At 38.1% G+C, this 15,512-nt stretch overlaps 1 protein-coding gene across 1 annotated transcript; it reads right to left on the bottom strand.

Moving 5' to 3' along the window:
• Window positions 1-6,503: 6,503 nt before the first annotated feature.
• Window positions 6,504-14,076, bottom strand: PRL (prolactin; the record flags this gene model as incomplete). Its single annotated transcript, XM_082479854.1, has 5 exons — window positions 6,504-6,695; window positions 8,643-8,822; window positions 10,289-10,396; window positions 10,808-10,989; window positions 14,049-14,076. The coding sequence occupies 5 exons, from the start codon at window positions 14,074-14,076 to the stop codon at window positions 6,504-6,506; spliced, it is 690 nt and encodes a 229-aa protein (XP_082335980.1).
• Between the last annotated feature and the right edge of the window lie 1,436 nt (window positions 14,077-15,512).

Here is a 15,512-nt window from a genome sequence, read left to right as displayed (position 1 = left end):
TGTCCCCAGTCAGATTTATGCCATGACAATAGATATATAATATTACCCTTAAATTAGGTCAAGGGAGAATTCATAATCCCTTTGATAAAGAGGCTATACCAGGTATGTCATGCTTTGATACTGAGGTGATGTGCACAATATAAATAATTATACAGGTACCTTTTCCCTCTCAAAGCAGTAGTGAACCTTTTTTTTTGTGAGTTATGACATGCACAGGAGGGTTGTCTAGGGGACAGAAAACATCTTTTGCAGAATAATGCTACTATCTACCACTGTATTAAAACCTGTTTTTGTATGAGTCTCTTTATATCTTATATTCGCCTAAATCTTACTTTCACTTAGATGGAATCTCAAGTGAAAATAAAAATAAATGGGTATCCTAAACATCTCACAAACCATTCCTGATGCTTTTGCTTTACATTTTTCATGGTGCCATCCATCAAAAGCTAATCTCTCAATAAACTCAGGCTGTGCATTGCACTTTCTTCCTTCTCATGGCCCTTAAGAAAGCATGAGAGAATTTTCTAATACGATGAAGTATTTTCTAGTACAAGGTAATAAAGAACAGAGTCTTTTTTATTCTCTCACTTTGATACAACAGGGACACAGAAGAACAGATTCCTTGCAAATAACACAAAAGCCATTTTAAAGAATTGCTGAGCTGCTTATTGCATTAGCTTTGACATGAGAACCCATGGTCTCTATTGCATGGGTCTCATGAAGGTACCGTGCAAATCAAATTAATTCAAGTAGCTTTTGTCATATTAAGTTATAGTACATGTGCTGTAGGTCCAGGATGTTGGAACATCCAAAAGGTTCTGAGGCTTTAGTTAGGCTTGGATAATCATCAAAAGAGTTGGAAACTTTTTTGAGCTATATGAACTATTATTGTCTGTGAAATCAGGCTGGAAATCTCCCAGTAGTGGCTCCTGGGGAAGATTATTGTTATTTCAATCATCTGGGTAAAGAAAGGGCCTATTGTCATATATGATTATTTGCCTAATCCTGCAAACCGTGTGCAGTGCTTTCAAACATGAAGTCAGTAAAGGTAAGCACAATAATATCTATATATATTTCAGGAATAGTTCTACCTTAGCAACGGAGTGAAAAGTATGACAGAGAGACAAGCTATGGTATACACCACCCTTTGTACACTTCTGATTCCTATTTGTTTTAATTCTAAGTAAACAGAGCATGACCTTGCTGGGAAGGGACCCTTTTTCTGTTCTGTGGTAGTGTACAGTAATGGTGACTTGGTTGATGATTGTGGGTCTAGTAATTCTGATAACACTGTAAAAAATACAATATTCTCTGATAACCTTTGACTTATTTGACCCTGAAAGCTGGAGGGAAGTAGTCAGCTTGACAGTGAAAAAACTCCCATCAGTAAATGGGAATATTTTTATTTAGTCATTTGGTGCACAAATTACTATTCATTGAATACACATGCATGTTATGTATTTTGTATTCTGCAGCTCCTTTGCAACATGTAGTATGTGGTACAAATAATATGAGTTTTATAGCTTCTTTGATATGCTAGAGTGAGTGCTCTTAGCATTTTTGATGATGCACACTGTCACTTGTGAATAAGTGATCTGAACTCTTCAGCGTAATGAACCCTATCATTTATTAAAAAGAGAAAAGTGTTCCCACAATTAGTGTGGTGATGTTTGACAGCAAAAGTGAATTTTTGAGGAACTACTACTATTAAATATTATTGGTAAATACTATTCATTTTTATGCTTGGCAAAGCAATTTCTTGTAGCAGACTGAATAAAATATAAAGAAATGTTTGTTGTAAAAGTGTTTAACAAATTTTGACTAGTGTCTATGCCATCATTTTTTAAATGGTTGTGAAACATAGGAATTCACAGTAAAGGGCTCTGTCCCAGACATGTCATTAGGACTTTTAGGAAGGCTTGGTGTCAATAATAAATAGGAAATGAACATTCATCTTCTTATATATCAGTACTTCTTGAGCCAGAGACCAAGTGTTTCTGCAACCCTGAAAGTCTTTCTATAACCACGTTTCACTTAGTTTGTTACCACTCGCGTTGTGTATTGAGGAAGAAATATAAGACGATGTGGACTGGCCAATAGTGATATAAAATGTATGACTCAATGAAAGAACTTCAGAACTCCTTCATGAGGAAAGAAAAAAAAAGTTATTATATCCTGCAATTCTCATTTGGACACATGAATTAGAAAGCGATATGCCATGAAAACTTATTCTTCCCCCAAAAAACAGAAGGTTAGCATGGGATTCTAGAGCTTATTGGATGATAAAAAGAGCATAACCATGGTGGCATGAAAGACAATTAGTGACAAAGTAAACGACAGGGTTTGTTGCACAATAAAATTGTAGATTGAAAGGCGGGATGTGTATTTTCCTTTAAAATGGCGTTGTGTTTTCTTTGTGTTCCACAGAATCTGTCCATGGGACCTCAAAAAAAAAAAATTAAAATCAAAGTAAATGGGAGAAGTCTCTGAACCTTTTTTTCACCAAAGATAAGGACAGTTTGTACTGCTTTCACCTGTGTGGAAAAAAGGTATAGTTCAGAGGACATTGCACACCATTAGTCATCTGTTTTCATTTCCTCCTCATAGTTGAATACATGAAAAGAAATTAAATATAACTATAAGAAAATATACATTTTTAAAATTTTCTATTATGGGGGCTTATATCTAAATATAGCCTTAAAGTCCCAATGATAGTAATTACTGTTGAAATGTTATCTGGTAGCTATTGAGGTTTTTTGGGAAAAAAAGTTTGAAAACCATGTCTTACACTCCTACTGTTTCCCTTTAGCTTCATAGCTAAAGTCGGATACAAGCATAAACAACTTCAAAAGGTATCATTATGTTTTAAAACTAGTTTTAAACCTCTTTTTAACACTTAATATAAACCTATCAGTAGTCAGTCTTAAATTTCAATTGAATTGAACGTTGAGGCTCAGCTTCAGTCTTCAAGATTTACCAAAGTAATTTGCAGTCACAAGTCATTAAGAGCTTGAGATAGAAATAGTCATATATGTAAACAGCTTTACAGATCAGTAAATCCAGTAATTTCAGTGGGAATGTGTATGCCTGTGGTATTATTCCTGTGTATGATTGTTGTATTTGATTTCTATAGGGTATGGATATATATATATGTATGATTACTGAGTTTACATCTCTGACTTAATTTGTTGTTTATATCTGTTTCATTTATAATAAGCAGGCTCAGTTTAAAATGTAGCCCTCAGAGAACTTCTGTTGTTCAGAAATTAAACTTAGAAGTTATATGTGGTTTCTACACTGTATCCTTTGTTATTAGAATTGTGGATTGCCTTTGAAATAGTATTGTGAAGGTAAACTGTATTGTACAGATGAGTTGCTAAGTTGTAGTCTCTTTTTTTTTTTTTTTTTCCAGCTAGAAGTTAAACCAGTGGAGGCTTTTTGTAGGGTCTCAAAAGAAAAAAAAAGAAACAAGTATGGTAGAGAGATTATCACATTACTAGTTTAAGCAGCTGATTCCAAATGACGTATACTGTCAGTAAAATCTTCCTTTATTGGCTTTAAAATCATCCTTAATATTATATCTGTTTTCTCCAATGGTTGGATATAGTCCTAGAGTCTAGACACAAGTCATGAAAGTTAGATTTTTATTTTGCATATCTTTATTGCTCTGTTGTGTTCAGTGATAAATGCTCCCTGTGATGAATTGGTTTGAACTTCATACCATGTAGATTTGGTATCACAAGGTTTTACCTTAAATTTAGTGCCATTTATGGAAGTTTGAATATAATTTTCAAAGGGAACAGAACCGAGCCTATGTTTCAGCCATGTGGACCTTTTCTTTCCATTCCTATCATTAAGCAATCTTAAGTGAACAGAAGTAAAGAAACCATCAGAGATTTAAAAATGGCCAATTTGGATATTGAATAAGTAATTAGGAAACTAGCCATTTCAAATGCTGGAAACCTGAAGTAGTCAGAAGTTAACACACTTGGAAAAAAACCTCTTATTGATAATAGTTTCCTTAATTTAGAAAGAACATGCTTGTTCTAAATTCAGCTTTGTATGAAATAAGAGATTGGCTATGTAACTATTTTTATTGGATGAAAGACAATAGTTGCTCAGGTCTTATGAACACGCACTAATTAACAAAATATTAGTGAGATAAGAATGTATTGTTGCTATTAACAACTGAAAAATAGAGTTGCCGATTGGCCTATATTGTGGCTTGAACATTCAGAGTCTGAAGGCATTGCCCATGCCAGGGCAATTGACAATGAAGGTGTAGTTTTGAATGTGCTCATGGGGTTTGAAGTCTTTCTATCTCTGTGACAGCTGTGATGACTCAGAATGTTAACAAAATCACTTTTAAATACCCCTTTGGCTGAACAGCTGCAAACCAGATAGCTTTTCAGTTGTTTAGATTTTTTTTTATTCCCCTATCTTTCTTTATGAAATTAAAAACTCATAATTGTACTAAAACAGGCTATAATAAAGCCAGTGCATGCAAGTTTTAAACAATTGTTTTAGCACCATCATTTTTAAGCAGTTAATGAAAGTCATTGTTTTAGATCTAGTCATGTAAGTGTAAAATTATGAATGTCTGCCCTATTAATCAAGTTGCTTTTGAATTCTAAAGAGATTCTGATGTAGGAGTTTACTCAGCGAGACATAATCGTTTTTCCAACTCAATACAGAGTAGTGCCATTATTCATGTTTTCTTTTGAATAAGAGCACACACTGTAATTCTAAGCACTTGTGATAATTACAAAGGATATTTTTTCTTTTTTTCCCTTTAAAATGCTTTTTTCCCCCATTGGCATTATAACAGAAAATAGATTATTATGATCAGATTAAATTCTAGTTTGGGCACTTGCATTTTGCCTGGCAAATTTTACCCGTTTTCTTCCTTGACTGGTGTTGTACAGCTGTGTGTTGTTAAACCACTGTTGCATATGCCCCAAGTTTTGTGCATTTCAGAGCTTATGAAAGATGTCAGTTATGACTGTCCAACAAGGAATTTGTTTGCTGTACAGGTGATTTTATATATATTAAAAATGAGCTTAGTATAAACTTATCCAGATAAAGCCTGAGGCAATCAATAATTGAAAACATGAAGAGATTAAAAGACCATTTTATATGTATATACACACACATATAATTAGAAATGTGAGGATCATTGCATCCTTGTAGAGATGGCTAAAATGAAACCTTTCTAGCAGCTGCTATTAACTAATCTCTTACGTACGTACTTATTATGGCTGTACTTATTCTGTTGTGGTAATGAGAGGCTTAAGCCCTCAGACCCATCTTGTCTGGTGTTTCACTCTTCCTGTAAGCTGGCTCATCTCCGGAGCAATGCAGCAGGCTTGTCTAGTGGGAAGCCAAACCCATGAAGAGCTGATTTGAATTTAAGCTCCTCTTTGCTGAAGCCGTATGATGATGCCAAGGCTGAGTTTGTTTATGGCTTACAAAAACAGTGTATAGATATGGTCAATGGCTCCAGCTGCTATTTGGCTTCTTACTTGCTGTGTAACTTTAAGGCAGATTTTTTTGAAAAGTAGTCAATTGTTTTGGTCTCTCCAGTTTTCCGATGTCTAACCATAGTGTTTTGAAATGAGTGCCCTAAAAACTTTGAGTGTGACTAAACCCAAAGTGAATGGAGACCCTTAGGGTTTAGGACAGCAGACACCTTAGCTCAGCTAATGCCTTTTTATACCTTGAAAGTTTTCTGAGCAACTGCAACCACCACATCACTTGTGAGGAATGTGAAGGGTAGGTGGATATGGTATGGATGCCCAGCATTTCCTGTTGTGACCTACTGGAACCTAGTGGTTCCTTTGCCCTCTCATAGTCACTTCTAACATAATGAACCTTCCTTTGGAAATGCCTCTTCTCCAAATAGTAGAGATGTAGATATACCTGGATCTCTGTCCTTAAAATTCCAGATGTCTCTTCTCTCTCCATGGACTGCATGGGGAATGGCTGTGTTAGCCAGGATGGATTTCTTGCCTTTCTCTCCCCTACTCAGGCAGTTTTTGTACAGAGTAAAAGCATCAATCCAATTAGATTGGATTTCAGGCCATACTTTTAGTTTAGGGTAGTTTAGTGTAATAGGTGATAAATCTGCTTTTTGTTGTCCCACATTCTCCACCCCCATCCCCCACCCCCTTTTTTCATTCACTGATACCACTCAGTGTTATGCGCTTTTTGATTTAATAATATTTTTATTTGTATTGGCATGATCTGGTTATCATTGAAATGCTACTACGGGAGGATATTAGACAGAAAAGTGTATTCTTGTCGTACAAGTAATTTATAACATTTTAAAACACCAAGATAAATGGTGCTAATGCTTGCAGCCAGAATTCACAGACATGCCTGAAAGTTACTGATGATTCTGATACCGTACAGCGTGACTTTTCATAAAGTTTGCAATGAAAAGTGGCAAAGCAACAAGAACACCATGATGAATGATTTCAGTAAGTGATTAGGCCAGTGAGTGCTTAACAATTGCTGTCGTGGATTAGGCGGCACTTCAGAAGCTTGAGATAGTTGTCAATTTTGTGGGAATCTCGGCGGAGGCAATGCAGCAGGTTGTAAAAGGCAAAAAGTCTGGAGTCCTCATCTGCAAGTTGCAGGGATGGAAGGCCTTCCCACTGAGAGTAAATTTCATTTCCAATCTCACCAGAATGAAGCTAAAGACACAAAATGATACTGTCGTAAATGATAGTGAATCTGACTGGATGTGAAACGGAGCATGTAAAATACTGGCCTTGAGGAATGCTAGTTGCTAGTGTATGGCTTGTAAAGTGTCTCCTGTTATGGTTCCCACTATTCTGTACAATGTTCTATATCTTCATGCAGATTTTGAGTGAATTTGTCAGATTTTTCAGTTTATTTCCCTAAAATATGTAAAAAGCTTAAATGCGTTGGTAGTGTTTTAAGAGAACTAGTGTACTAACCAATGTTCAGTGGAACCTGACTTTGCAGAGAAATCAAATCTTCCTTTGTGCATGGACTCATCAGTGACATCTCTTTTTGGTTCCCTCCACCTTGAAATCTTTGTTCGCACTTGTCCTAGAACTTTTCTGTGTGTATCTCCAGCTTTGTCTTGGCTCATCTCTTAGGTGATTTTGCCGATACAGGCAGCTTCAAGAACATGTTACCAGACAAATCTCTCAACAGTACATCTTCAGATGTACTGTATCTCAGATTCCATTAAAAAATAAAAAATGCTGAGTGATAGAGTGACCTCTAATGTTAGAAAGCTACGTGTAGGAACTCATGTAGTGAGTTAAGTGTGTGAGGTGAAGGTTCATTTAGGTTTCCTTGTTTGAAAGAGGCAATCGTTAATCTTCTCATATAATAGGAATCTACCTTTCGTAGCAGGAAGGAAGTCTGTGCCTTATGCATGTGCTTATGCATGGTCCTTATTTCCCACAAGTTGTACTTTGTAAAAGCACATAGGAGAGTATCTGTGGGGTCTCTATCACTCAGTTTAAGCAACAGGCAAAAAAAGAGATAGACCTACTTTCACTCGAAAACGTGGTTTGACACTAATGAATTTGTCAGTCTTGTCTTCAACCTCCTTCTGTAAATAATGTGAATGAGAAGGTGGTGACAGGGTAACTGTAGCAGCACCTGACTTCTACTATTATCTTGGATCCTTGCCTGCACCCTTTTTACACGTGGATATGGGATAGAGATGGATTTGATTACACTGATAAATGAATTTGTGGCCTGAATGGGCTAAGGTTTCTGAGTAGAGACATCTAACAGAAAGAGAGAGAGAGACCATGAGTGATCGTTGGAAAGTGGTGGATACATTGATGGTGACACTGTTAATGCTGTTCAACTGTTCAGAGCCTAAGAAAAGCCCGTAAAGTCAGAACCTCTTGTTAACATCTAGCTCACTGACAGAATGATATATTCAGGGACTAACAGAGGCCCCTTTAAAAATAAACAAGCTAGAGCTGATTTTAGTCAGGAAAGTTTTCAAGTCAATTACTGATAACAAGGGGTATTTGAGTATGGGTTTTGTCAGACAACAGCCTTGTTGTCTAACCTTACAAGTGTAGGGGGAATCATGTCAGAGCAGGAGTTTAGAGGAGCCAGTATGGTGTGAAAAATGAAAGATACCACAATTACGTTGCTGTATGCCACATCTTTGCAATAGCCCAGACTTCCCGAACAGTTTTAAACACAGTGTCTGTTTCTGAAAACTATACACAATACCTATATGTATACAGATGTATATAAATACGCTAAAACATACATATAAATATGCGCATGTGAAAAATCACAGAAGCATCCTTAAAAAATCAGGATTGCAAATTCAAAATATTCAAAGACAGAATGACGATTACCAGTCCTGATGATTACACCTTCCCTTGAAGCAGGACTGGGATTACTCTGGATTATGCTATACCTGTCACATCATGTTTTCTCTTTAGAAATTGCAAGACAGCAGAAGAAAAGAAAGCTGAAAGAAGAAAGCTGAAAAGTTTTCAAATTCAGCTATCTTGGCTCCCCTTTTCCCTTTCATGTCTACTGTTTCCTTTCCTATTCCAGGTAGGGAGCACCTGTCACTGTGCCTTCCTTACAGCAACAGGCTGGAAGGATGTTAAGCACCTAATACTTACTCGCCCAACTATTTTCTCCATTCCTTCTAGAAGCCGCTTGTTTTGTTCTTCAATCTCTACAGCCTTCCAGAGAATGGTGTCTGGAGCTTCTTTGATTCTTTGTACTTCAGAGGCCAGATGGATCAGGGGATCATTCCACGAGCGCAGCACTCCCAGTACTAAGTTCAGTAAGTCTTCATGCTGCTCACCCACGTTAAGAAAAGGCAGTTAAAATAGGAAGGCTAAATGCTGGCAGCATTAGGAGGCATTTTGAGCAATGTCCTCAGACATAGTGATTTGGGAACTTACTCCAGAACCTACCACTGAATGCACTGTATAGCCCTGTCATAGCCTCTGTGCAATTGCATTTTGGAAGTTTGTCATTGTTGTAATCATGTTTTACAATATTTGCACAAGCGGTTACAGTATTGTAATGGAAAATATCATTAAACCCTCTCCACGTTAAAAATTAGCAAGCACAACTGTGTTTCATCTTTTTGAAAAAAAAAAAAAAAAAAAAAAAAAAAACCAAAAACAAAACCCCAGCACTCCTTATCTGATTTTTTATTAAAATTTGAAAATCCAGTGATTTTTTCTAAACAAATTTATTACTGAATGGAAGGTGAATGTTATGGTAAACTAGTAAATAGCTTTTATTGCCTCTGTGTAACTCGTCTGTTCTCCCTTTGAACAACGGTGCTTCCAGCAATAGGTCTGTGGTTTTAAAAATTGTCCTTTCTTATGGGCAATAAAAATTCATAAAGCTTATGGTTATGGTAGTATCCAACCATTTCTTCTTTGCTAGATGCACTGGATCGAACACAAACAGACTTGTTATGTACTGAGGGCTATGACAATAGAATTTCTGAATGGCATACTGAGAAGATGGCAATACTGCGATTGCAAGGGTATCACCACCATGAAACTGATAACAATTTCTCCCTGGCACACCCCCATTCATACACCTGTGCTTATTTTTTCTGCATAGTATTTTCAAATTGTATCTGTGATCATAGGCTGAAGAAGCCTATCTTCATCTTCCCTTAAGTTTATAATTATTAAATTGGCATATGTAGAATGTTTCTCTTTACAAGTATTTTGCATTAGAGTCTTTTGTTTTTCAATGATGGGACCACTTTTGCCTGCTGGTAACAGCAAGAATATCTATTTAGTATTTGTTTAGTAATGTCAGTGTTTTCAGTTACTGGAAAACTATTTACCTCTGCCTAAATACAGTATTCACTATATAGCAAATGTATTTTTATGTTTGTAAATATAATAATTGTCTATAAGGTGTTTTAAGATAATGTTCAAAGGCTGTAGTTTTCTCAGTGCTGTACAAATGTGGTAATGGGAATTGCTCCCTGAGGTTATATTGTAACTGGAAATAAGAAACAATGACTGAATGTAACGCACAGGAAAAGGAAGGGAAGATGAAAGGTACCAGTACTTATATATTCTGTATAGTCTGTAACTTAGTATCAGCAAATGTTAAATCAACTTTTCTTGGCCTTTTGGTGCTTTTCTCTTCCAGGCTTTCTTATTCTGATTGAGCTGAATTCCCTCCCTCTCTGTCTATTGACTCTCTATTCCTTAACCCTCCCTCTTCCCCCACCCCCACCCTCCCGCTCTATCTGACACTGAATGACATTAGAAATGGGACTTACATGAATCTGCTGAGCTTGCTCCTTATCTTCAGGAGTGGTTAAGGAGGAAGTGTGGCAGCCATTAACAGCTTTTGTAATAAAACCCCGGCCCTGAGCATAGCGCTCATCCTGCAGATCAGCAAGGACAGGCATTATTGAAACAGATAAGTAAGAAGAGCTTCAATTCAAACACTGTATTAACTAATTGTTATTCCATTGCTTTTATCGCTGCTTTTATGCTGTAAAGGTCAAAAGTTTCTGGTGAGTCTTTAGAGTGAAACTGGCACCCAGCAAACACAAACTTGTCCCACAGATAAAGAACGATGGGGAAAATGTTATCTTTTAGTAGAAGTGTTGGGGATCTTACAATGGTCAGCACTATACACAGATTTGGTCACCATTGGGACTATCACTGTCTGCGCAGCAGTCATATTTATTTACTTGTTGAAGGATTTAATATGTTAACATATGTTTGCGCTTAAAAAGTATTAAATTGCATTTTTGTATTTTCTCACTCTCAGGAAAAGGCAGAGTACTTACAAATTCATTGAATATTTCTGAAGAGAGGAAGTGGATGTAGTGTGAAAGTTTAACTGCTCGGTCAAAAAGTTCCCCAAGGGAAACTTGGCAATTGACAGATCCATTGGGGCAGATTGGCAAGGAGGTCACTCCTTCCTTTGTCAGGAGCATGTTGGACACCAGAAGGACCACCAGCAACAACCCTGTTCAGGTTTAAAACAAATCAAAATTGAATCACATTGACTTGTATGCATGTTTAGAAGTAGCTGTCAGAGTCAGATGCTGTGTGATTTTGACTGTGCTGTCACATGGCTCAGAGTACCCCCTGTACTGGCTGCTGAAAATCAATGGAGGAGGAAAGCACTGTAATTCTGTTATCCTTTCTCCCCTCCATCATCCTGACTGTATAGCACAGCCAGCTAGAGAGTTTGAGGAGACATGGTAACCTGTGTTGAAGCATACACTGTATGCCAAAGTCTCTTAATATTGTGCCTGACTTTATTACATAGTGATAAATGGAAGGAAAAAAATAAAAATTCTTCACAGTGTAAATATAGAAACATAATTATATTTGCACAGACATATAAGTTTGGGAAATAAATTGCTTTTTTTTTTTTTTTTTTTTTTTTTGTCCTCCTTCTCCCACAGGTCCTTTTTTTCTTTGCAAACATTTGGAGTTTAAATTAATTTTGCAGGAGGGTGGTTAGGTCACTCTCTTATGGTTTTGATTGTCCTGGGAGTTCCTTCAGAAGATTTCCAGCAGCTGTGCTGCTTTGCTCTTTAGAGTTTAACCCTAAATTGCCTACTGTTAAGAAATCAGAGAGAACTTTTGTGTTTTCTCCTGAACTTCTGAAACTGATATAGAGGACTTCTCATTATCTAAACCACAAAACCTCATCTGTTTAAAACTTTTAATATTAACTTAGCAGAGTCAAGTTTTCTATCTGTTGAAATAAAATATACACAGAAAAAGAATGAAAAAAATTAAATGCAAATATTTGGTAAACGAACGTACTTATTCATAGACCACTGTTCACAGTATCACAGTATCACAGTATGCTAGGGGATTGGAAGGGACCTCAAAAGATCATCTAGTCCAATCCCCCTGTCGGAGCAGGAACACCTAGATGAGGTTGCACAGGAAGGCGTCCAGGCGAGTTTTGAATGTCTCCAGAGAAGGAGACTCCACAACCTCCCTGGGCAGCCTGTTCCAGTGCTCTGTCACCCTCACTGAGAAGAAGTTTCTTCTCAAATTTAAGTGGAACCTCTTGTGTTCCAGCTTGAATCCATTACCCCTTGTCCTATCATTGGTTGCTACTGAGAAGAGCCTGGCTCCATCCTCATGACATTCCCCCTTTGTATATTTATAAACGCTAATAAGATCACCCCTCAGTCTCCTCTTCTCCAAACTAAAGAGACCCAGCTCCCTCAGTCTTTCCTCATAAGGGAGATGCTCCACTCCCTTAATCATCTTAGTTGCCCTACGCTGGACTCTCTCCAGCAGCTCTCTGTCCTTCTTGAACTGAGGGGCCCAGAACTGGACACAATATTCCAGATGCGGTCTCACCAGGGCAGAGTAGAGGGGAAGGAGGACCTCTCTCGATCTGCTAACCACCCCCCTTCTAATACAGCCCAGGATGCCATTGGCCTTCTTGGCCACAAGGGCACAGTGCTGGCTCATGGTCATCCTGCTGTCCACCAGGACCCCCAGGTCCCTTTCCTCTACACTGCTCTCTAACAGGTAGCTCCCCATCCTATACTGGAACCTGGGGTTGTTTCTGCCCAGATGTAGGACCCTACACTTTCCCTTGTTGTATTTCATTAAGTTATTCCCTGCCCAAATCTCCAGCCTGTCCAAGTCTCTCTGGATGGCAGCACAGCCCTCTGGCGTGTCAGCCACTCCTCCTAGCTTAGTGTCATCAGCAAACTTGCTGATAGTACACACAATTCCCTCATCTAAATCATTGATGAATATATTGAATAATATGGGCCCCAGTACTGACCCTTGAGGCACTCCACTGGTTACCGGCCTCCAACTGGACTCTGCCCCATTGACTACGACTCTCTGGCTTCTCTCCTTCAGCCAGTTCGCAGTCCACCTAATTATCCGGTCATCCAGTCCACACTTCCTCAGTTTAGCCATGAGGATGCTGTGGGAGACCGTGTCAAATGCTTTACTGAAGTCAAAGTAGACCACATCTACTGCTCTGCCATCATCCATCCACCTCGTTATTTCCTCATAAAAGGCTATGAGGTTGGTCAAGCATGACTTCCCCTTGGAAAAGCCATGCTGACTGCCCCTAATAACCCTCTTATCCTTGATATGCCTTGAGAGGGCTCCAAGGATAAGCTGCTCCATCAGTTTCCCAGGGATGGAGGTGAGGCTGACCGGTCTATAGTTACCCGGGTCCTCCTTCTTGCCCTTTTTGAAGACTGGAGTGACATTTGCTTTCCTCCAGTCCTCAGGCACCTCGCCCGTTTCCCAAGACAAAAATTAAAAACGCTTCACGAATTTGCGTGTCATCCTGTTCTGTGCTCTGAGGGTTTTAATTCTTCAAATTGACCTGCTACCTGTATTGGTTCACTATACTCATTTTAAATGCTAAATGAAAGCCTACTCCATAAATCAGCAAAGCTGTTTCTAATGTTATCATGTGATAACATTTCTAGCTCTAAAGTGGAAACTTTAGAGCTAGAAATAGTTATCACACTGTCATGTGATAACTTTCTAGCTCTAAATTCAAGAAAAGTGCATTTACACAATATTGGAGTAAGACTTCCTTCTACCCCATGAACAAGGTACATGCTGCATGCTGCATTTAGGAAAGTACTCTGCGGAACAGTTCTATGAATAAGAAAACCTGAGACTTGTTGGCTTAGAAAGTTGAAGATGGTTATGAAAATTACTGCATCACTTCTAGACTTGCGGATAATGACTTTTAGTCACTGCCTTCTGAGTTGCAAAGCAATTTGGATCCAGTCTTTTGTGTGCAGCTGTCACATCCCTCAAGCCAGTTTTCTGTGACACCGCCCAATGCAAAGGTGGCCTTAGGAGACAAAAGACTGAGTAAAAAAGGGATGAAGCTGCCTTCTAATTCCAAGCTTTGGACACTAAACATTTGAGGTGGAGGCAGGTTTCACCATTACTGAAAGACTAGGTGGCTGGAAGTCCTCAGTTTCTAGAGCTGTTAAGTTTCAGTTGCTTCCTAATTCAATCTAAAGAAATATAAAAGTTATCAGCAAGTGAATGGCAAAGTCTTACCTTTCAGTGAAGTCCCCTTGTTGCTCATGGTAGGGACCCTGTATGATGACTTGCTCTACCAGAAAGAAGTCTCAAAACTTGCTCTTATTCTCCGCACATGCCACTTTTATAAGCACCATCCAGTGTCCATTTTGCATACATTCAGCAGGTCGTGGAGTTTACCTCGATAATTACAAACATCAAATTGCCTTTCTTCCACATTCATATTCAGTATTTTTTGGTTTTTTATTTTTAACTGTGAGAGGGAATTTCATTAACAAGTTCAGCTGTGGGATCCTAAGTATTGTTGGATGAAGAGCGTACCAAAATTTTGCCCTGAATGAGGTGCAAATGCCACTGATCCTAGAAAGCTCCAGTTGTCAATTCTGAGACAGGTATTTTCAATGTTTCTAGCCTGCTGTTCCCTCTCCCCACAACTGTCTTCTTATCCTTCCTTGTTTCTTCAGCCGTCCAAGCTTGCTGGATGTCAAAATTCTGGCTATTTGTGGGAGTCAAACAATATTTTACAGTGTCCACAGTGAGAAAAACAGCATAAATTGCACTGAAATTTATCCAGAGAAAGGGAACAGAGGCTCCTGGAAAGACAGGTCCCTATCTGTAAAATTATACATATGACATCCTGGGTATATAGCTCCATACGGTTAAAAACGATATTAAACAGCACAAGTCATGATATAACTGATCCTCAGTCTAAGAGATGTTTGAAGAAATGGGTGAAGTTCTTATATTAAAAAAGTAAAGATTTGCAACAATCGGAGAGGAAGAAGTTATATGTTTACTGTTCAATCAAAAATGTTTCATGAATAAGTCAGCATTACTTTAAAAAACAACCTCTACAGAACCATGAGATTGTGTTCTATACTTGAAAACTATCTGTGTAAAAGATGTGTGTTTACACCGTAGGCAAAACGTATGCTGTCGTAATCAGTGGGATTTGTTTCCAGATCTTTGTGTCTGTGGTAATCTACAAACTAGCCTCAGCAGGCTGGCCCTGTTTTCTTGTTGTGTGAGGCTCAAATGTATGAATATGTGAGTAAATGTGTAATCTCTCGTCTGTTTCTCAGGTCCACTTACCCATGAAAAGACTTTCCAAATGAGATTATTATAATGAATAAGGTATACGGTGTTAATGAATTTTCTTGCCTTTAGACAACTTGTTCCATACTTGTGGAACAGGTATGTATGTGACCCTGAGTCCTTCATTATTTCATAACTACGGACATGATTCTTGAAGCAATATGTTAAACAAACGAGAAGAAAGGTAGAGAATTTAGGGGGTAAACCATGGAAGGCATTCTTTGGGAAGCAGTAAAAGGAGACGCTTCAGCAATAAACCAGAACTGATAGCAAGTGGTCTACACATGCTAAGTTCTAGAATGATTGCTAGAATGGTTTGTTCTGCTTAGAGGCTGGATCTTGTTTGGAAATTGAGGCCCTGCTGAGTAGATGAAATAGTTGTTACCT

The sequence above is a fragment of the Vanellus vanellus genome (genome assembly GCF_965231255.1).
Source record: "Vanellus vanellus genome assembly, chromosome: 2".
NCBI lineage: Eukaryota > Metazoa > Chordata > Aves > Charadriiformes > Charadriidae > Vanellus > Vanellus vanellus.
Note: the sequence above shows the minus strand (reverse complement) of the source record. Positions and strands in the feature narration are given on the sequence as shown.